Genomic DNA, 23,831 nt, shown 5'->3' with positions numbered 1-23,831 from the left:
ACATCTTCTAACCCCAATGTCTCAGTAATGGGGTACCTCAAGGCTCAGTGCTTGGACCATTGCTCTTTTCTATATACATGACATCTGTCATTCAGAAACATGGATTTTCTTACCACTGCTATGCAGATGACGCACAACTGTTGCCAGCTCCGTCCGCACTTGTAGATTCATCCTCTACAGCATTAGGACAATTAAACCTTTCCTATCGGAGCATGCTACACAAGTCCAAGTCCAGGCTCTCGTCCGGTCAAGACTGTTACTATTGCAGTGCATTATTTGCCAGACTCTTAGCCTGCTCAAACGAACCCCTACAGATGATTCAAAATGCTGCGACAAGAGTGGTCCTTAATGAGCCAAAGTGGGTGCACATCACTCCTCTCTTCGTCAGGTTACACTGGCTTTCTATAGCAGCTCGCATCAAATTCAAAGCTCTGCTCCTGACCTTTAAAACCACCACTGGGTCCCCCTAGTTTTAATTGTTTATACAAACTTACCTTCTAAATCCCTGCGCTCTACCACAGAGCCACGAATTGTGGTGCCGTCTCAAAAAGGGAAAAAATCACAATCTCGTACCTTCTCTGGTTCTGTTCCTCATCTTTGGAATGATCTACCGGTTGCGACAAAATCTGCTGACCTTGTAACAGTCTTTAAGAATGAGCTAAAAACTAATTTATTCCGCGAACACCTCACCTGCTAATATCTTGTTTTTTCTATCTTTAGCTTTACATTCTCTTTCTTAAAACGTACCCATGGCTATGTATAATGTGTTAGACTTGATGAGACTATGAGTTCTTGTGCACTTATGTATTGCTGTTCTTGTGTTGCTCTAATTGCTTCTATTGTTACCTCATTTGTAAATCACTTTGCACAAAATATAGTTCGAGTGTCGCACGGGTCGAGAGTTGCGAAGTGTCTATTTTATAGATTGTACTTTATTTTATACAATTGTGAATGCACTTTATGAGAGATCATAAAGTTGTTTTTCATTTCAGTAGACAGCAACTTTGTTGTTATGGTTAAGAAAACTAGTTTGAATAAATCACATTTTGTGACATTTAAGACTGACATTTGTTATTCTCTTTTCAGGTCCCTAAGGCTGGAGAAAACTTCATTAAACTGTGCAAGAAAGGATATTACGACGGCACAGTCTTCCACCGCTCTATTCGAAATTTCATGGTTTGTCAATTTCCTCTTAAAAATGTTTCATTAACATTAACCTTTTGATTAAAGTACACATGGCTCCTGTTTGTTCGTGCAAGTGTTTCTGAAGTTGTGTCTTTAACTATTATTATTGAAGTCTTAACACTATTTTTAAATGGCTATTAGTATGGCTAATTTCTTCTTATAAAAAATGTATACGCATATTTTCTTAACAGCACTACTAATATTAAATTTTCAATTACAGCTGACTTGCAGACAATTATTGTTACAGTTAGTATCACTAATATAAACCTTGTGAAAATTTGATGTGCATATTTGCTTAAAGCGATAGTTCACACAAAAATGACAATTCTGTCATCATTTACTCGCCCTCATGTCATATTAAAAACCAAACTGTGGGTGTCAGCTGTGTGTAACAGCTCTAGATGAAGCTTGATATTTCAGTAGGTTGCAGGCAAATTTCTCACACCTTTTCTTTGTAAAATATATCACCCATCCTCCTAATAGATGTTATCATGTGTACTCTTTAGTTTATTCATCAACACAAACATGTCCTTCAAATAAATGCATTTCACTTTTTGGATTTCTGCAAGAACCGGAGAATCATGAATGTTCATGAGAACGTGGATTTTTGCTAAAACAAGTAGTAGAGCATGTAAATTTAAAAAAAGATTTATTTCACTTAATATTTTATTTCTTAACCTGATAATTCCCATCAGGACACTATGATTTATTGTTTATCTGTTAATGTGTGCATGATGGTTAACTTCTAGATATCTTGTTCCTGTAGCACAAGTGGTAGAGCGTTACATTAGCAGCGCAGAGGTCATAGGTTTGATTCCTAGGAAACACACATACTGATTAAATGTATTTTTTTTAAATGCATAATGGGCGTTTCACACAATACGCGGCATTTGGGAGTGTCTAGTTTATTTACAATAGGAGACGTGTGGAAAGCGGCAAAACGTGGGCGGTTACAGAAGTGGAGCGGAGTCGTTCCCGCACGCCTTTCTCGTGTACCCAAAATCCTGCCCTTTCCACGAATATGGAAAATAAATGTATTTGTACTAAATAATGCAAAAAACGTTTCCACTCCACGAGAAAAGTTGTAGTCGATTCCTTCGCTTGCCGCGTACAGTGTGAAATGGCCATTATGCATAAATGTAAATATCTTATGTTGGGTTCACACCAGACGTGGAAATTCACATAATGGGAGGGGCTTCTGCGACTCTGCCTGCTTCCTGTAATCACGTCACTACTAGAGCAAGTTCCTGATTGGTTAATGCACCGCGTTTTCCCGCAAAATTTTTCAACTCGCGCATTTCAACGCGTCTTTACATTGACTTAACATTGAAATCACTCGCGCTTGACGCCTCTACCACGGCTGGTGTGAACGCAGCATAAAATTGTAAAAAATCCATAATAATAACGTGTTTTATTTTTATGATTTTATTAGTTATATTGTTATTACTTGTTTCAGATTCAAGGAGGAGACCCCACAGGCACGGGTACAGGTAATCATTTTTACTTCAATTCTAGATTATCAATAACAAATTCAGTCACTCGTCTGTACTGTTATGATCCAACTCCATTAACTTTTTTGCATTTGATTTGTTTAGGAAAGTTTGTTTGGATTGATAGTAACTGTATATTTTACATAATCTTTCTCATTAAACCACAACAAGTTACATTTGTGCATCAGTGTATACAGCCTCATCTTCAGTTGTGTTAGTTTAAACATGGCATCTGTCCTCACTAAGGTCCACTCCTGAAAAGTAGAAAGTTTGTTTGAGCTTAAACAAATTAAGCATTTCCTAAAATACAAACTTAATGTTTTTTTGTGAGGTCTGTGCTCTGTGGTCATGGGTTTTAAAAGCTGCAAATTTAGCTGAAGAACCGAACGGCTAAAGAGCCTCGAATAGAGAAGTGTGCATCTCTAAAATTCAATCTCATAAAAAATGCACCACCCTTACCTAAGGCTTTCACCTTGGTGTGAGAATTGATGGAGAGTTAAAGACAAACAAAATGTTTTTCACGAACAGAGAGTGAATTTGAAGCATTCGGTTTTAGACTTCAGGCCAGAAGCGACTTGAATCTTCTCACAGTTTGGTTAACATGCACACTGAGACGAGCTTGACAGCTGACCTAAAAATAGATGCAAATTGAAGCGGGAGAATTTGCATAAATGCAAACTGTCTGAAACATGTGCTTAGTATGTGATTGTTTACCTGCATGTGGGAAATAAAGAAATAGTGTCCATGTTGCATTTGTGTATGTTAGGGATGTGCAAAGCTGTCTTGTGGTCAGTCGCTCGAAAAACAGTGCGAGACGTAATGCATGGGACGATTTGCATGCAATTTGGCTGGATCTAAATGAGTCTTTCACTGCTTTTTTGAACTCCTGTAACGCACTATTTTACAGCAGCTTTTTCGTAATTTTCACATTTTTAGCAAAAAGTATTATAAAATAGTAAGTGACTAACTATAAGCATGCACTTTTCTAGTATAGTCATAGTAAAATTTAAAAAAATGTATGTATATATATATATATATATATGTATGTATATATATATGTATATGTATGTATATATATATATGTACATGTATGCATATATATATGTATATGTATGTATATATATATATATGTATGTATATGTATATATATATATATATGTATATATATATATATATGTATGTATATGTATATATATATATATATATATATGTATATATATATATATATATGTATATATATATATATATATATATATATATATATATATATATATATATATATATATATATATATATATATATATATATATATGTATATATATATATATATATATATATATATATATATATATATATATATATATATATATAAAATCTAAATGCATGTACATTTTTCTCAAATACATATATGCGCGTGTGTGTGTGTATTTGCAAAATAATTATACATAGTGCACACACATATATTAAATCAAAACAAACTTTTATTTTGTATTTAATCTTTTGACAGCCCTACATAAAATATAACATTTACATTTGCGTTACATTTGTGTTATGCAATAGTTTGGAAGAGTTTATTATTATTCTGTAATGTGGAAAAAATATATAAATAAAGAACGAGTACATATTATGAATAAGGATTAAAATATTGTAATAATATATTTTATATTAATCTATTTTATATTTATATTTATATATTTTATATTTATATATTTTACATTTATTTATATTTATATATTCATTTTTAATATATATATTTATTTTATATTTATTTATTTATATTTATATATATATTTATGTGTATTTTGTGTATTTTTATATATAATTATAAATGCACATAAACACTGTAATACTTTAATCCTTATTCATTATAACCTTTTTCTTTTAATCACACAGTAGCATGGGGTGGGAAGGGGTGGGAAGAAAATGTCAGCATGATTATAAATGATGCAGAAATGTCACTCGGGGAGCGTTTATGAGGGTGCATGAGTTTAATAAAGCACATAGTAAAGCCACAGTTCTAAGTTGGATATCACCTTACTGCTGTAACTGGTATTATGCATTTTTTTATAACGTATTGTTATAAATCTGAGAATTCAGTAGCCACAGGTGACTCACATCACCATCTGCAGATATGTTTTCAGATGTGCCTTACATCATCAATCTGTGCACATACACGCCACGTGTGGTGCATCCATCAGTGTTTTAATTGAATGTGATGAGGTGTTAATTAGTCTACCTGATTAAGAAGCATTCGGTGTCAGTCATTTGTTTGTGTGGACATTGTAAGAGTTAAACTTTTAATACATTTTTAATTTATTCAACTTTTAATTACTAGTCAACTTTTGCACAGTTGGGCAAACCCTAGCTTTCTAAAGAAAATATAAAAATCTGTTTACTTTTGTAATCCCATTTGGTTTTAAACTTTCTTCTTTTTTTTAAATGTGTTTCTGTATGCGGTGCTGTTGTGTAAATATTATTTTCATGAGATGAATTGCTGATTTGTTTTTCCAATGCAGAGGTGATGATCCGTACTGCAGTCCTTTTTTATATTGGCCGTGTGCTGTGATTTCACTCTTAATCTTAAATGCACCTCATTGTTTTCAAATACTTGTCTTCCTCCTTTCAATTATCTCTCTGTTGTTCTGTGCAGGCGGTGAATCTTTTTGGGGGAAGCCGTTTAAGGATGAGTTCAGACCCAATCTGTCCCACACAGGTCGGGGTATTCTGAGTATGGCTAATTCGGGACCCAACACAAATAAATCCCAATTGTGAGTGTTTGTATCTGCTTATTATGATACTTGCAAGACAGCACTATATAAATATTCCTCAAACATTCTTGTTAATATTTAAATCCCAGATATTTTTGCATCCAATTGAGAAAATACTACGATTCATGCATTTACATGCATACTTTCTCTTGCTGATCGGATCACAGATCAGACTACACCACCCCTATCAATACGATTGAAATTTGCGTCCGATCGACCTCGATCGCATTGATTAAGGTGTTAACACGAAGGCTTTTCAATCCGATTGAGCCATCAATACGATTACAAAAAATATCATGTTTTGTAACACGCTTTTTTGCTAATATATCAGTGCATCGCTGATATCAAGTCTTTTTTAATTCAAAAATTCATTTTAAAAAGTCAAGTGACCGTGTTCAAAACAAAAAAAATCTGTCAGTGGGTTAAGAAAAAGAAGCTTAATTCAAGTTTAAGATTAGTTCAATAAACAAACTTTTTTCGCTGTGCAAACTGTTTAAGGGTTAATGATGTGACGTTTGTTTCCGTATGGTTCAAGGGTTAAAATTTTTTTTTTTTTTTTTTGGCTTTTCATAAACAGGGAAACATTAACAAACACAACCTGTTCAATTATAAGTGTCAAAAATAATAAATATCTGGAATAAAAAAAAAATTTAAATAGAAAATATATAATATATATATAAAAAAAAATGAGTGTATGATTGTCCGCGTAAATACATGAATATTTAAACATAGGAGGAAACAGATATAGATATAAATGACTTTGATAGTGTATACAAATGCTATGTATCATACCTGAATATACTCCTACTAGGGCTGTCACTTTTGAGAAAAATCTAATTCGAACGGATATCGAATATCATGCAATGTATCCGAATATATTCGAATATCTAGGTGCACCCGCGCGTATAAAAAAAACAACAACGTAATGGAGATTCAATTTATTAACAGTGACAGTCATAAACAGGGCTGTCTGCATTACTTTTTTTACTTAATGTTTGAAACAGCAGGTTATCAACTTATGAATAACAACGACTCAGAACAGGTGACAACTTAAACAGCAGCAGGAGTAAGGCATATAGCAAAGCCCAAACGAAATCAGCGCCCGCAGATTTCGGCGGAAAACTCCGCTGAATTCCGCGGATATAATGCCATTCATTGACAAGCACACATATCCCACGCTTGAGCCTGTTTGTGAGAAGATATCTCATTGACAACAAGCACACATATATAGACTATCTCGCGTGTTTGTGAGCCGTCATTGACAAGTGCATTATCTCTGCGCGTGCTGTTTGCTTGCCCGTTTTTAATGATAGAGAGCGCAAACCATTTGATATTTGAGATGAAATAAAACTTACCGATGAGTTAAGCAGAGCTCACTTGACTCACGCGACAGTCAGCACATGATCATTTAAAATCCCTTTACAAGACAAATGCTGTTGTAGTTTAATATAAAGTTTACATTGCGTTGTAAACATGATGAAATTATCTTCATACGCGCTAATTTCATAATGCTAGCGTATTAACACAAGCTTTTTATTCTGCTATAATATTTAACACTATAATAATGTAATTTTATATACAAACTATAATTCTATCTTGACATGCACATTAGGTTCATGTTGGTCCAATTTGACTCCCTCTCTTGTGCACAGTTGCCGTCGGTCTCACTCTCACTCTTCCTTCCTATTACGAGGTGTTACTGTAAAAAATGCGCTAAACATGTCATTTTAAAAACCGGATGGTTTATTTATAGTTCGAATACGGATATTTCACGTCATGTTCGAATGCATATTCGAATATCGAATAAAAAGTGACAGCCCTAACTCCTACATTTAAAAAACACTGCATATACCTACATAATCATACATGTATACATACGCCTTACATACCATTACACACCCCATATATTCATACATTCATACGTATGACCATGCATATTCATACCATATGCAACCTATTCATAACAACCCACATACATTATGCTCATGCGCATCAATAGAAAGGTTAACAGTGGGTAATAAGAATAAGTGAATAAAAAATAAAAAAAAAACTTAAAAATACAAATGACACTTAAAGGAACAGTATGTAAGAAATTTATATCAATTAATCATAAAATGGCCCTGATATGTCACTAGACATTAAGAAATCATGTTCATTTCAAATACTTATATCACTTACAACAGTGGTCCGGCCAGGATATTGACATTTAAAAAGTGGAGTTGCAGCCCTCAACTGATGTTTATGTTGTCATGTTGTGTATTGGCCACCAGTTGTGTGATTGCAGTACCAGTTTTAGCCACAAGTTTTGTGATTGCAGTACCAGTTTTGGCCACAATCCTACATACTGTTCCTTTAACTACTATCTCTGAGGACGATACTCATGGTTAAAATTTCAAAATAAATATGCAGACTGCTTGCATACATTCTCTTTTTAGAGGATCAAGTCTAAAATTTCTGGTTTTATTTAATTTTGAAAGAATTTTTGGGGGATAATTGCATAAATGTGGTGTAACTGCATGTCAACCGTCTATGTCAATTGGTGTAACTAGTATGTTTTTAATTGAAAATATAAATATATTCATAAAAAATGTGAAAAGTTTAGTGTAATATGATTTTTTATTTATTTATTTATTTATTTTACATTTTTTATGTCATTTTATGTAAAAGATTATTTAGAAAACAGCTATTTTTGCATATGTCAGGACAAATATTACAAAAACGCATTTACAAATTTACGCATTTATAAATTTACATTTAATAATAACTTATAAAATTATATTTTAAAATTATAATTTTTTTGTGATGATGATTACGCTTACCTGCCATCAAAAAATTTAAAATTTCTCATTCTTTGGCACAATTGACAGTTACACCATTTGACATTTTCAGGTCCATTCAGTCTTAACTTTCATAAAAATGGTGCAAATGTAATTTTTTATTGCATAAAATTAACATAAATACACTCTGTGCATTGAAATAAACCTGCTGCATGCTTTTAAAACAAGTTTTTTAAAATTATTTTTGAATTTCTCGTCTTGCCAAACTTTTGTCACTGACTCTTAAACGTTTAGGTGATTTTCAGTCTGATATATGCTTGTTGTTGTTATAAATATAAGCTTGTTTATTTATTTATATTTTTATATGTGTGTTTATTTATTTTATTTATTTATTAACATTCAGGTAAACAAATATAACTGTAATTTATTTAATCTATATTTTGTAAGAAAAGTTTGTTTGCCTTGTATGTCTGCCAGCGCTAATGATGATATTTCCTTAAGGAAATGCAAATGAAAACTAAAAACTTCACCTTCTGTTTCCTTTCAGCTTCATAACATTTCGCTCATGCACATACCTGGACCGGAAACATACTGTGTTTGGAAGGTAAATCTTAATTTACAGTTCTTTCTGAAACATTTTTACATCTCTACATGATTTGTATATCCCTCAAACTCAGTGCAGCTCGGTTTATTCAGAGTTTATTCGCTTATTTAGTTTCTAAACTGAACCAAAGGACAGCAATGAACGGATAAACAATCACAAATGCTGTACCTGTCTCTCTAAGGGTTTGTTTTTTGTGTTTGCATTGAAACCAACACGTTTGTTTGTATTAGTATGTGCTTGTATATGTTAGGGATTATGTTTTTTATTCCAAACTCGTTTCGAAAACCTGATCCGGACCTGTCTTATTACACAGTTAAAACAGCTTCCCAAAAAAGTAAGTAAATGGACATGAATTATGCTACCTGGAATCCTGGATTTAGTTTACAGTTTAGTGGGGAGTCTGGTGGATGGATGTTTTTAATGCAATGGTACATTTCTTGTTTGGTCAGATTTCTAGCACTTTGTAAGAGAAAGTATTTCTTCTGTTGATTCAGATCATTCCAGAATACACACAGACTTTAACACTAAGGGTAAGTCTTGTGTATTTGGCATCGAGTTGAAATCCTTGGTCTTGAGCTGTGGAATTCAGAGACTTGTCATCATAAGTCTTTACCAAACACTCACCCTTACCAACCTCACAGCAGATTTATGTGTACTTACTGAGCATGTGCAGTACAAACACACCCAATCCTCAACCTATGAGGAACCCTATTTAAGAGGAAATTTAACATGTCGATTAAATCGGGAATGATGTGAAGAATAAACACGTGTGCATGTAGATGTGACAAAACAAACCTGAAAAATTGTCTTGATTTACTTCATCGTTTTTTATAGATGTGCTGTCAATCAAAGTTACAAATGGTTTGAAGGCTACTGGGTGTAGTGACAACGTTTGATCCAGTCTTATAAATATGACAACATTTTGGCAGTGAATGATAAAGTGTTTGTAATTACATATTGTAGTTTTAGAGAAATCGTTTACACCCAGAAATCATTTATTCATCCTCATGTGGTTAACTTCTTGACACGCAGTTTGATTATGATATTGCAAATGATATTTGGAGCTAAACATTTTCAATGAACTTACGTTTTGGTCTGTTTCTTACACTTTATGCTTGGTTGTTTTAACCCATTAGTGGGTCAAATATACATTTTTTCTAACTCCGTTTAGTGCTGCATGCAAAAGCCTGGTTAACGTATGTATTGTGTAACGCATGGCCAGCCCATCTGTGTTGCCAGGCCTGCGTCTTTCGGTGGAGTTCTGAATTTGGGTTCTTTAAACGGTTTCAGCAGGTTGATGTTTTTCTGATGGTTAGAGATTTGAAGGATTTGTTTCATTGGTTCATTTGGCTGGTATTTGAAGAGTCATTGGCATGCTTTTGGGACTAGTTTTGAGAGGCCATTGGACTGGTTTTGTTACTTGAATCTGGCAACACTGAAGGGATAATGATGGAAGCAAAAGGGCAAAAATACGCTGGTTAATAAAGGTTTCATTTCTTCCTTTAATATAAGTGAGTTTTTATTTCTTTAATTGTTGTTGAGGTTTTCATAAAAATAGTAATGAATGACAAACTAAGCCTTCGTTTTAAAGTAAGGGGGAAAGCCAGGTTTTTATTACTGTAAAGATGCAACAATGTAGGCTATATCACTTTCATATCCTATGGCTTATTTATTTTGTTAATAATGAATTATGTTAATACTCATCAAGGTCTAAAGTTAAAGATTGAAATTAATCTGTGGCTAAATGTATTCACCAGTACATCCCTGTAGACGTTTTGTTTATTATTATTTTGACATTTAAAAGTGTTTTACTATTTAAAAGATCCACAAACTTTTTATATAAGGCATAAAATATCAAAGTCAAAAAGATTATATTAGTAAAACTCTGTGTTAGTGTGTGTCACTTTTTGCACTTTTGAAAGTACACTTTAACACATGAATAACCTAATTTAATGCCTCATTTAGCTATAATAAGTGAAAATTCTAATATAATAAATATTTAGGTTTTATCTGATTAGCCGATTAATCGACAAAATAATCGCCCGATTAATCGATGATGAAAATAATCAATAGTTGCAGCCCTAGCATTGTTTGAAACCAGACTAGCAGTTATGTGTTTAAAATTGTGGAATGCAGCATCTATTTACATATGTCTATGGTCCCAGGTGATGCCCAAGAGTGGAGGCGGGAGCTAATTTGCATATTCATATCTATGGTCCGAGCTGTGTGATTGAGTAGAGGCGGGGACTAAATAGCCTATTCATAGTTCTGCGTATGCTAAATGAGGCAAGGGTGTAGAGTTACATTCAAGCATAAAGAAGTTTTAACTCTTTCCCCACCAGCGTTTAAAAAAAAAGTTGCCAGCCAGTGCAAGTTTAATGCCTTCGGAAAATGTTCTTCTTTAAATATATGAACATACAATAGAGACACAGTGCAGTTATGCAAATTTGAAAACCACGCCCACCGGGGGAAAACAATCCAACCGTCTCCTTTGAATTTGTATTGAATGAGGCCGCCGCCTTGTCATTTCTGGCTTATAACAAAAACAAAATAATGTCTAAAAGCTGCTGTGTGACAAGGTGTACAGCTAACAACCCAAAAAACCCAGAAATAAGTTTGTATAAGCTGTCGAGCCATAAAACTCAGCCTTTAAGGAGAAAAAAGTGGATCATTTCCCTCTAGTGGGCACAGTTCTATTAATACTAGTACTATGAAAAGTTGCCTGTTTCCACTTTTGTGTCTTTAAACGCTCCTTTTTTGGGGTCAACAGCTTATACAAACTTATTTCTGGGTTTTTTGGCTTGTTAGCTGTACATTCTGTCACACAGCAGCTTTTAGACATTATTCTGTTTTTTGTTATAAGCCAGAAATGACAAGGAGGCAGCCTCTCGCAATGCAAAGTCAATGGAGACAGATGAATTGCCCCCCCCCCCCGGTGGGCGTGGTTTTCAGGTTATGACGCGCTGCGCTCTGTCGCTATATATAAAATGAAAGAACAGACCTTTATTTGTTCTCTTTTATCACCTCTTAAAAATACCGAGTTTTGAGCAAAAAGTTGAGATTTTGCTGAGAAATGTGTTTTTGTGAAAGACTTTTTATAGAGATCAGATTCAGAGCAATGATCAAAACATACACAGAGTTTGCCCAAAGGGGATACTTCCAGGTTTTACAAGTTGGGTAGAAGCGCCACCTGGTGGATATTAACGGAAATACGGTTTTCTAGAAACACTCGTCATTGGCAGGGAAGTGTTTTTTCTTAATTGACGAGTTAACTCGTCATTGGTGGGGAAAGAGTTAAGGCATAAAGAAATTACTGTGATGGGTAAAACTTTTTATATTTGGGTGATTCTCACGAAAACTTGGTTTTAAAAATTCAAGCATGAAAATGTAAAAATTGCTTAAATTTACTTTTTTTCCCACCAGACATTGAAAAACAAAGTCTGGAGTAAATGGGAACATTAATTTAAAAACTTTTACTTATCATTTGACACTTTTTGTAACATAATTTAAAAAAATTAGTCCTAAAAAATCTCATTACCGCAACAGTCAGAAAACATCAACACTGACATATTTTCAAAATGACATGACAAACCTGAAAGAACATAATTTGGAGATTCTGCACATGCATTTAAAATCAAAGTATTATGCTTCTATTAATTAAATTAACATTTAATAAGCATCTGTTGCGGTAATGATAATCAAAATGTCGTCTAAGCATTCTGACAAGACAATATTTCAAATTAACTGTAAAAAAAATGATCTTACCTGGTAGCCATCTTGAAGTAACTGGTCCATGTGCTTGGTCACTCAAATTCAAACTTTATTAAAAGTCTGTATGTGTGCTTAAACTGTTCTCAAAAAGTGTTGCGGAGGATGAGAACATCAGGCATGGACACATCATTTTCCTAATTTTTCTTCATTATTATTATACATGAATATTCAGTAAATTTTTTTCTGTCATCTAAAGTAGTCTAGCAAAACATCCATTTATTTTTTTTCTTAATATTTTTGTGTTAATTTGATTAAATTACAACATAACACATCTTCAAACACAGCCGGACACATTGCGGTAATGAGAATTTCAGCAGAAAATGAGATAAAATTTCCAATTATCAATTCTTATATTGAAATCACACATTGTGCAAGGTAGAACACAGTATTGTGTTAATTCTGATGCTTTTTAATGTTACTATATTACACATTTTAAAGCTAAAATCATTAGTGCCGTGGTGTTTCAATGGTTTCGTGAGAATCACCCATATGCTATAATGATGCCGAAGATGATTTTTAAGTGATATAATTGTTGACTACAGGGCGACTTTAACTCTCTCTCTTTCTTTCTCTATCTCCAACTTTCTTTCTCTCTTCTAGAGTGGTTGGTGGTTTTGAGACCCTGACGGCAATGGAGAATGTTGAAAGTGATCCTAAGACAGACAAACCCAAGGTGCTAAAGCTGTTTCTATCTCTTTATGTAGCGTCAGATATCTGCCATGTGATTGGAAGAAGGGTCGTGCATGTATTATTGGGACTCATGTAGTACCTCATGTTTGTTAATGTACATCAGTATATAATCAAAATGCAAAACTACATTTCTAGTCTTCCTTTACGTTTCTTCTTCACTCTCTCAGTCTGAGATAAAGCTGCTGACTGCTTCAGTATTCGTGGATCCCTATGAAGAAGCAGACGCTCAGGTGAGTTTATGCATATGTAGTGAAGTCAGTGGATTTGTTTAGTTTTTGAAAGCATGTGGTTCTTGATGCTGTGTGCATTTTAGATCGCAGCTGAGCGGGAGAAAGAAATAAAGAAAGAGGAAGAAGAGAAAGCACAAGCGTCCGCTTCCACCAGCAAAGCAAAAACAGAAGCTCCGCCGAAAACCTTCAGATCAGGAGTGGGCAAATACGTCAACATGGCGGCCACGTGAGTGCTCACATTTATTCACGATGAAACCATTTTTAAACGACAACCTAAAGCCTAAATGCATTACAAGTCAATTTGAATAAAAGTATCTGCCAACTGCATAATAATATAATAATGCAAAAGCAATTAATGCTTAATAAATGGTGAAGTAACACATTTAACTCATAAGTGAATTGCACGCCATACTGAATGCACAATGTTTGTGGTATGCATTGTGAAATTCATATTTTTTTGTTGCAAAAATGTTTATTTCTAGCCAAAAGAGTTTCTCACTGCTTATGTGAATTAGATTTTAAACTTCAATGGCAGGATGGTTGTGAAACTAAAGGCTGAAATCTCATCATGGTAATTCCGGGTGTTTGTGGGTGTCAGCGTTGCAGGTTTGTACCTTGGCACAGCAGGGATCAGGATATGAGAAACACATACAGAGAACCGCAGGAGTTCATTATAATTATCCCTCATAAGCCCACTGTTTCTACACATTTATAAGACTGGTGGAGAGAGGAATACACATGCAAATCCAAAAACAGTTCTAGATCACACAAACACCACCGCTTATATTTTCTCATAAAATCCTGTTCTTGCTACTTTACCTTTAAAATTTTGGTATGTTAATCATATTAACTCCAAACCTTTTAACACATAAACATTGACATTTTTGTGGAGGTTGCCTGTTTGTTGTTGGGTTCAGTATGTAGTGAGCCTAAAAATGATCTGGACACCTCCAGGTTTCTGATTGTCAACTTCATGGAGCCTGGAGTGTAGGTTAAAGGTGCAGTGTGTAATTTTTAGAAAGATCTCTTGACAGAAATGTAATTTAATATACATAACTATTAGGGGTGTAAATCGGAGCCTTCATGACGATTAAATCCGATACTGATTTCTTAGGTCAACGATTCGATTCTTTTCAATTCTTCAGAATTCGCCGTGATCCGATTCGATCCGATTCAATTCTAGATATTTTTTAGGGCTGTCAAAAGATAAAAAAAAATTATCTGTTCTAAATTTACCCTAATTTAACACTTTTCAAGTTTTTAATGCTCTAATCAACATGGATTTGGACAAATATTTATGCTGTATGCAAATGTATGTTTACAACAGCCTGTTTACATTTTCAACAGAACCATCAGTCATAGTTTTATATTTAATTTTTTTTTAGAAGACCTTGTTCTTTCTCCTTTTTTGTTTGCTGCTGCATCATTTGTGACCTGTGCTTGCAAATTGAGTTGGGATGAGCAAATTTTCTTAAATTAGTTAACATTTAACAAACATTTAACATTAAAAAACTTCAAAACAATGCATGATTTGTTAGAATCTGACAAAACATGAGAGAACTACACCTGTTCACGCAAGCAAAAACAATATTACTATGTGTTAAATTTATGGTTTTTTGTATTGTTTAAATTTGACATAAGACAGACCACTTTAAGATGTAGGCTAATGCAAGGGTTTAATATAGCCTAATGTTACACAACAGATACTTTTCCTCAACAGTTAACCAAACATTCACTTAAGATAAAACAGATTATATGTCATACCTGCGTGAATTCTTGTCAAAACAGATATTTTTAAAACTGTAATTTTAAATGTCTATATGGGTCACGCACTCCCGCGTTTGTGTGACAGCGTCTGGAAGATAGCTTTTGAGTCACTCTTAATAACTCTTTTAACATCAATCAGGTCCAGAACTTTATCTCTTTTAATAATTATTTTAACATCAAGCAATGTATTTTCTGTCATTTCTGCATGCTTTAAAAACGAAAGTGAATGAAGACGCATCTTTGCTTTAGATTATGGATTTGGGATGGTATACACTTCTCAGAAAACGTACAGATAAGGATTATTTTAGATGTTTAATGACCATTTAGAGCATTGGATTCGCTAGATGAGAGCTTAATGTTCTTAGTTTTATAAAAACCTCCTACTCATCTAGACAGCGCGGGTCACTTGCTGCGTCTCAATTCATCCAGCTGTGGGCTAGACAAAGGCTCAAACTGAAATTGCGTGTTGCGCTGACGGTTCCATCGCTTTTAAAAGACTCAGCAATGTGCGTGAACAACAGACTGTGAAACGTAAATAACGCGTGTGAAGCGGTGTGACATAGAAGATAACAATGAGGTTAGTGAGCGACACGCGCAGCTTAATAGTTGGTTGTACGCATCTGTCTGAGCGAATGCTGAAAATAGACAGGCGAGCAGACAGGCGGCAAAATAAACACATTAATAATCGATCCTCTTGCGGACGCATCGATGCATCGAATCGGCGCCTGTATAATCGATGCATCGATACGAATCGATTAATCTTTACACCCCTAATAACTATATTATCAGTGGTGTATAAAGATCTTACATAATGAACTGTATTGTTTTATTAACTTAGAATGAGCCGTTTTTATCTACATACACTTACATGGAAGTCGCTGTCATGTTTTTACAGTAGCCCTAAATGGACAAACTGGACTAAAGAGCGCGTTTTGTCACTACGTTGTCTTAGACATTGACATGTTTGTCCTGTGGCGGCTACCGTAGCTTCACTATGTGTTTCGAAAGGGAGGGGATAGCTGTAAACCTTAACCGTTGGTTGCAATTCACAATCTCACCACTAAATGCTGCAGTGGACCTTTAGGGTTGTGTAAGCTTGCTGGAAATTGTATTCACTAAAAATGTAAATTGATAACTCATTCCCTGCCAGCCTTTTTTTTTAAGTTACCCAACAGCATTTTTTGTGATTCTCACAAAAGTTTCACAAAATGTCTTCCAGGAAAATTTTCTTCTATATATTTATATATTAAATATATCAAATAAAAGAACAGACACTCCGCTTTCAAACAAACAAACAAAACTGGGGAAAAAACGTTTCATCCCATCTTCATTTGTTTTCTCTTTATAACCTCGTAAATATGGGTAGGTTTCTTCTAAAATACCAAATTTTGTGCAAAAAGCTGAAATGCATTTTTGTGAAGGGCTTTTGCTAGAGATCAATTTCAGAACGATTATCAAAACATACACGTAGTTTAAAATTTGTAAAATTTGTTTTTATTAGCTTCATTTTTTTTAGAAATTGGGTATGAGGGCCATCTAGTGAATAATAGCAGAATTACAGTAAAAACTCGTCAGGAAAGCGTCATTGGCAGGGAAATTTTTTCTCTTAATTGACGAGATAACTCGTCAGTGGCGGAGAAAGAGTTAAATGTAACTGCGGAAAGGCTTAGGAAGTTATGAGTGTAGTCTAGAAGTGTTTATTTGCTTGTTTTGATATTTTGTATCTATGCAGTAGGGCTGCACGATATTGAAGAAAATGCAATATATGTGATATGCGCTATGAAAATGCTTTAAAGGGACACTTCACTTTTTTTGAAAATATGCTAATTTTCCAGCTCCCCTAGAGTTAAACATTTGATTTTTACTGTTTTTGAATACATTCAGCTGATCTCCGGGTCTGGCGATACCACTTTTAGCATAGCTTAGCATAATCCATTGAATCTCATTCCGGCATAATAATCAAGGACTTTGGTGCCGTACCATGGCTGCAGCAGGCGCGATGATATTACGCAGCGCCCGGAAATAGTCCCCTTGGTTACTTTCAATAGCAGATGACTTTTTTCAGGCACTGCATAATATCATTGTGCATTCCATGGTACGGCATCAAAGTATAGTTCCTAGCTATATCGGCCTAGAAAATCGCAACTTTTAATTTTTCGTTGGTCTTAGTACACGATGTAACTACAGAAAAGTAAAGTTTTAAATAGGAAAAATATTGAAACTCTTTTGTTATTTTTTAGCGCGATACTAATAGTCTAATCAGATTCAATGGATTATGCTAAGCTATGCTGGGGGTGGTGCCGCCAGACCTGGATATCGGCGGAATGGATTCCAAAACTGTAAAAATCAAATGTTTAACTCTAGGGGAGCTGGAAAATGAGCATATTTACAAAAAAGTGGAGTGTCCCTTTAAGTTTGTAAAATCAAATGAAATTATAATTTTTTTAAACGTAGAATTATATAACCAGCATACATTTGATTTCACATTCTTTCTGGAAAATAAAGTGTCACTGTTTTTGTGTTGCCAGTTTTTCTGCTATCTGCATCCATCTTATCAAACTTTTTTAAAGTATTAAAGGGGTCATATTATAAGACTTTCTTAAGATGTAAAATAAATCTTTGGTGTCCCGAGAGTGCGTATGTGAAGTTTTAGCTCAAACTTCCCCATAGATAAGTTATTATAGCATGTTAAAATTGCCACTTTGTATAGGTGTGAGCAAAAATGTGGGTTTTTGGGGTGTGTCCTTTAAAATGCAAATGAGCTGATGAAATGCACACACTGATCGCCATGATGGTAGTTGGTTGAAATTAAAACTCTATTGTGCTGTCAATTATTTTTCTCTCTCTCGCTGCACTAAATGGCAGTGCCGTGGTTGGATGATGCAGATTAACTCTTTCGCCGCCAGCGTTTTTTAAAAAAAAGTTGCCAACCAGCGCCAGCGTTTTTTTGCATGATTTTCACAAAAGTTTAATGCCTTCCAGAAAATGTTCTTCTTCAAATATATAAACATACAATATACCAAATGAAAGAACAGACCCTCTGCTTTCAAACAAAAAAAAAAAACCGTTTTTATCCTACCTTGAGTAGTTCTTTTGTAATCAGCTTTTGAATATGGGTAGGTTTCTGCAAAAACACCACATTTTGAGCAAAAAGCTGAGATAATTCCGTTTTTGTGACGGAATTTTCATAGAGATCCCATTCAGAGCGATCTTTAAAACAGCCACGGACATGCAGCAGCTTGCCATAGGGCAATACTTCCGGTTTTAAAAAGTTGCGGAAGCCACCTAGTGGATAATAGCGGTATTGCGGAAAGACGGAAATACTCGTCATTAGCGGGGAAGCGTTTTCTCTTGATTGACGAGATATCTCGTCAATGGCGGGGAAAGAGTTAAGGGACAGTATTATTATAATAAGATCCCCTTGCAGAGAATGCTTTGTCAAAACTAAGCTACTGTGATGTTACTAGGTTGATAGAAGCACAGGGGACCCAATTATAGCACTTAAACATGGAAAAAGTCAGATTTCCCCTTTAAAGGTGCAATGTGGAACTTTTCACGTCACCACAGTAAACTTGACCATCTCATTCATTCTCCTTCCTCAGGAAACATTCACACCCAGACAGTGAAAAACCCTCCACCAGTGAAGCACCTGCCAAGAAACCCAAAGGCAGAACAAGTTTTGGAGACTTCAGTTCCTGGTGAAACCTTGAGGCGCACAGGTTTCTGGGTTAAATATGAGGTATTGGACAGATCACATCACTGTGCAGTGTCTGTTTTTCCATCCTATGTTTCTTTTTGTATTTGAGTGATGACAGATTTTAAGATGATTCAGTTTCAGAGATTCCTTAAGTTTAAAACAATTACTACACCCTGTAAATAAAGCTAGTCATTTTCGGCAATGTGATATGACGTCATCTCTCTGGTAATAAATGCATTTTGTTATAAAATTAATTTATGATTCAGTGTTTTTGTTCAGGCATCTGTGCTCTCACAGCTGTGAAATGTGTCATTCATTAACGGCATAATTTTTTTGTCAGAAAAATGGTCTCTGGCTTTCACTGGGGCATTATCCTACACCTTTGAAACTAATGAATTCATATTAGTACCTCAGAGGTATATATAGGTACCCAATGTACATATCTGTACTTAAATGGGGACCATTATAATGGATACTGCCCCAGTGATAGCTTAAGGGTATTTTTTACCCTTTTTTATGCAACCACTGGTTAAAACAACCCAGCATTTCTTTTAAAGTATACGTCTTGTGTTATTAATTCTGTATGAGGGTGATTCTCACGAAACCATTGAAACACCACGGCACTAATTAATTTGGCTTTAAAATGTGTAATATAGTAACAATAAAAAGCATATACTGTGTTCTACCTTGCACAATGTGTGATTTCAACATGGGAATTTGTGATTGGGAGTTTTGTCTCGTTTTCTGCTGGGGTTCTCATTGCCGCGGTGTGTCCGGCTGTGTTTGAACATGCATTATGTTGTTATTTAATCACATTAACACAAAAATATTAGGAAAAAAAATAAATGGATGTTTTGCTAGACTACTTTAGATGACAGAAAAAATATTTACTGAATATTCATGTATAATAATAATGAAGAAAAATGTGGAAAATGATGTGTCCATGCCTGATGTTCTCATCCTCCGCAACACTTTTTGAGAACAGTTTAAGCACACATACAGAATTTTAATAAAGTTTGATTTTGAGTGTCCAAGCACATGGACCAGTTACTTCAAGATGGCTACCAGGTAAGATCATTTTTTTACAGTTAATTTGAAATATTGTCTTGTCAGAATGCTTACACAACATTTTGATTATCATTACCGCAACAGATGCTTATTAAATGTTAATTTAATTAATAGAAGCATAATACTTTGATTTTAAATGCATGTGCAGAATCTCCAAATTATGTTCTTTCAGGTTTGTCATGTCATTTTGAAAATATGTCAGTGTTGATGTTTTCTGACTGTTGCTGTAATGAGATTTTTTTTAGGACTAATTTTTTAAATTGTTACAAAAAGTGTCAAATGATAAGTAAAAGTTTTTAAATTAATGTTCCCATTTACTCCAGACTTTGTTTTTCAATGTCTGGTGGGAAAAAAAGTAAATTTAAGCAATTTTTACATTTTCATGCTTGACATTTTTAAAACCAAGTTTTCGTGAGAATCACCCATGAACTCAAATAATAACAACCTACAAATGAACTTTCTAAAAGGTCAATCAGTATGAAGAACAGTTTGTCCAGTGGCTGATGAGATGTGTAAGTGATACAGGCAGATGATGTGTACATCTCCGAGATTACACAACACCTCATCTGTCTTCTGTGTGACCCGCTGCTGTGTCTGCAGTGATCACAGATCGTTTCTCCTCTGTTTAATGTGTTATTTGTATCATTCTCACAGTCTTTCATGACACAGATGGTGTGACTACAGCATCACACTGCTATTAGGCAAGCATCATCTCTTTAGTGTCAAAGTGCAACAAGAAAATAATTGCCAGGGCTGTACACCAAAAATCTGTCATTGCGTACCAAAAGGACCGTTTTGCTGGAGGATTTATGCTGTAATGATGGTCTTCTGACCTTCATGTGTCCCTAATGGGTTTTTTTTCCACACAAACTGATTGTGTAGCTTATAGAGAACTGCATTTTTTAAATTTTTTTGGGAGCGCCATTTTGCCTTTATTTGATAGACAGTAATTAAGAGACGACAGGAAAGTACAGGGTGAAGAGAGGGGTATGGGATCGGCAAAGGACCTCGCTTCATCATTTATTACGCCACATTACACAAATAGCAAACACAAGGAAATTCTTAAAGCAAAAATTGTTAAAATGTTTTGTACATAGTATTATTAATATATGTAATAGTGTTACATGTTCCTAAACCAATTTAAAAAGTACTTTTCACCTCATTCAGTGAGAGAGACTGATACATGACAGTGTTATTACATTTCCTACAGAATGCCCAATTTGTGTTTCTTTTCTTTGGTGAGGCAGTGTCAGTGAACACAGCTTCATATTTATCATCTGATGGCATAATAACTCTTCTGTTACTCAAACAAGAGAGACCAACATGTACAAAACTGTACCTTTTCTGTCACTCGGGGGGTACCCTAAGGTTCCATTTTGTACATTTGAGTGATTCTCACGAAATCCAGATTTAGAAGGTGTCCAGCATCAGAATTTTTAAAAACCCTTGATGTTCTTTTTTTGCACATATAAGATTAAGGTCTGAACTTACTATAACCATTATTTTTAGAGGATTTAAAACATATTTCCTATAGAATTATTTACATTTTTAAGATTATCATTATAAAAAATGATCATTACCGCAACATGATATTAAAAATAAGAACTGCTTACCTGGTAGCCATCTTGAGTGTCACAGTCAATTATGTCCCTTCCAACAAATATTTTTTTTAAATGTTAGTTCCTTGAGGGCTTAAACAATGATTGAAAATTGTTGCGGAGGATGATAAACACATTTATATTCCTTACTATTGTCTCTACATTTACCAATGATCACCAAATACCACATGTTTCTTTACTGTAAATGTTTATAGTATAACATGAACTGAAGCTTTTTATTTTTTAGATTTTTTAATCATAAATATTTCCATGTCAAAAAACCTAAATCCAGTCATGGACATTGCTGTAATGAAAATTTCCCCTTAAATGTGGAAAAAACTATTTGTATGATGTCATTTAAATCATGTGCAAAATAATATACGAAGAGATGTTTGCTTCTTATTTTGATACTCTTACTTTGCATTTACTTTATCAAAATGTTTCATGACACCTAAAAGTCTAATTTCGCGAGAATCACCCATTTACAGGTATACATAACATAATATAATGTTGTACCTTAAGGACCTATTGTGCACCTTTAAAAATACATTTTTGTATGTGTATGATGCTTTTATGAACAATCTGCTAAACATATAGTGTATTTTTGTGTTGACTGATTTTTGGACAAACAGTCCCTTTAAATCTCTTATGTTGAGCATCTCTGTGTCAGCAGTGCAAACTGGCTGTACCACGGTCTTGATGATGTCATCGTTTGCATCAGTGGATGGATCCAATAGATACAACTGTTCAGTGAAAACTAATGAACCAGTTGTTCCTCGTGTTTGTAAATGTTTGGAGAGCCTCGGGCAAACCTGAAATCAGCTGATCAGGGAAACTGGTTCAGTTGTGTGTTTGTGTGTATTCACCCTGTTTTGCTGACAGATGTGGTGACAATGGCAAGAGCTGCTGTTGACAATTGGGAACGTTCCAGTCCTGTCTGACGTCATGCCACACCACCAATACCAAACCTTCAGCACTGCATCAGTTTACTTGCATCTGTAAGAGCTGTAGCGATGTAATGTATTTAACTCGCATCATTACCCTGAAGTTCGAGAGCTTTGTATCATTACACTGAGAGAGAGACTATACAGCATAGATATATATATTTTATGAATTGTTATACTTTAAACAGCTTTGGTTATACAAAGGTACAGTGTTTGCCGTGTTTTTCATGCCAAAAATCAATACAGACTTAACATATTGCTGGAACATTTAAATGTTCTCAGTAAAATCTCAGATGTGCTCATGATGTCCTAAACATTATCTGGGTAGGCACACTGTAAAAAAAGTTGGTTAGCTTAAAGTTACCTGGTTGCCTTAAAGGGATAGGTCACCCAAAAAAAGAGCTCCGTTCATCTTCAGAACACAGTTTAAGATGTTTTATGTTTAGTCCGAGAGCTTGTTGACCCTTCATTGAAAATCTACGTACGGTATACTGTCCATGTCCAGAAAGGTAATAAAAACATCATCAAAGTAGTCCATGTGACATCAGTGGGTCAGTTAGAATGTGTTGAAGCATCGAAAATGCATTTTGGTCCAAAAATTTAAAAAATACCACTTTATTCAGCATTGTCTTCTCTTCCGCGTCTGTTGTGAAGTGCATGAGCGAGACTAAAGTCACGTGACTGCAGTGACGTGGCTGACGTGTTATCTGGTGCGCCCCAGCTGTTTTTTTTTAGTGCCCGGGCTTTGTTTCAATCTGAGGGAGACGCACGCTGTAAGTTTGGAAAAAAACCTTTCCAAACATGTCTGAGGATAACACGTCATCTGTGTCACTGCAGTCACGTGACTTTAGTCTCGCGCATGCACTTCACAACAGATGCGGAAGAGAAGACAATGCTGAATAAAGTCGTAAGTTTTCTTATTTTTGGACCAAAATGTATTTTGGATGCTTCAACACATTCTAACTGACCCACTGATGTCACATGGACTACTTTGATGATGTTTTTATGACCTTTCTGGACATGGACAGTATACCGTACGTAGATTTTCAATGAAGGGTCAACAAGCGCTCGGACTAAATATAAAAATAAAATCTTAAACTGTGTTCCGAAAATGAACGGAGGTCTTATGAGTTTGGAACGACATGAGGGTGTCATTAATGACATTATTTTTATTTTGGGGTGAACTATCACTTTAAAATTGAGTTCATTCAAATAATATTTTTAAGTTGAAAATTTAAAAAC

The 23,831-nt window shown here is 34.6% G+C and overlaps 1 protein-coding gene across 1 annotated transcript in view; it reads left to right on the top strand.

The window, feature by feature from the left end:
* ppil2 (peptidylprolyl isomerase (cyclophilin)-like 2) overlaps positions 1 to 19,233 on the top strand; it is a 43,252-nt gene extending 24,019 nt beyond the window's left edge. Inside the window, exons 13-20 of the mRNA XM_073860422.1 lie at positions 1,087 to 1,176; positions 2,642 to 2,675; positions 5,326 to 5,443; positions 8,768 to 8,824; positions 13,196 to 13,268; positions 13,453 to 13,515; positions 13,599 to 13,741; positions 18,885 to 19,233. Of these exons, the coding sequence (XP_073716523.1) occupies positions 1,087 to 1,176; positions 2,642 to 2,675; positions 5,326 to 5,443; positions 8,768 to 8,824; positions 13,196 to 13,268; positions 13,453 to 13,515; positions 13,599 to 13,741; positions 18,885 to 18,984 (678 nt within the window). The 3' untranslated portion in view covers positions 18,985 to 19,233. The remainder of the gene's footprint in view (positions 1 to 1,086; positions 1,177 to 2,641; positions 2,676 to 5,325; positions 5,444 to 8,767; positions 8,825 to 13,195; positions 13,269 to 13,452; positions 13,516 to 13,598; positions 13,742 to 18,884) is intronic.
* The last annotated feature ends 4,598 nt before the right edge of the window (positions 19,234 to 23,831 follow it).

This window comes from Misgurnus anguillicaudatus, chromosome 22, assembly GCF_027580225.2.
Source record: "Misgurnus anguillicaudatus chromosome 22, ASM2758022v2, whole genome shotgun sequence".
Classification (NCBI taxonomy): domain Eukaryota; kingdom Metazoa; phylum Chordata; class Actinopteri; order Cypriniformes; family Cobitidae; genus Misgurnus; species Misgurnus anguillicaudatus.
This window is presented reverse-complemented; position numbering and strand designations above follow the sequence as displayed.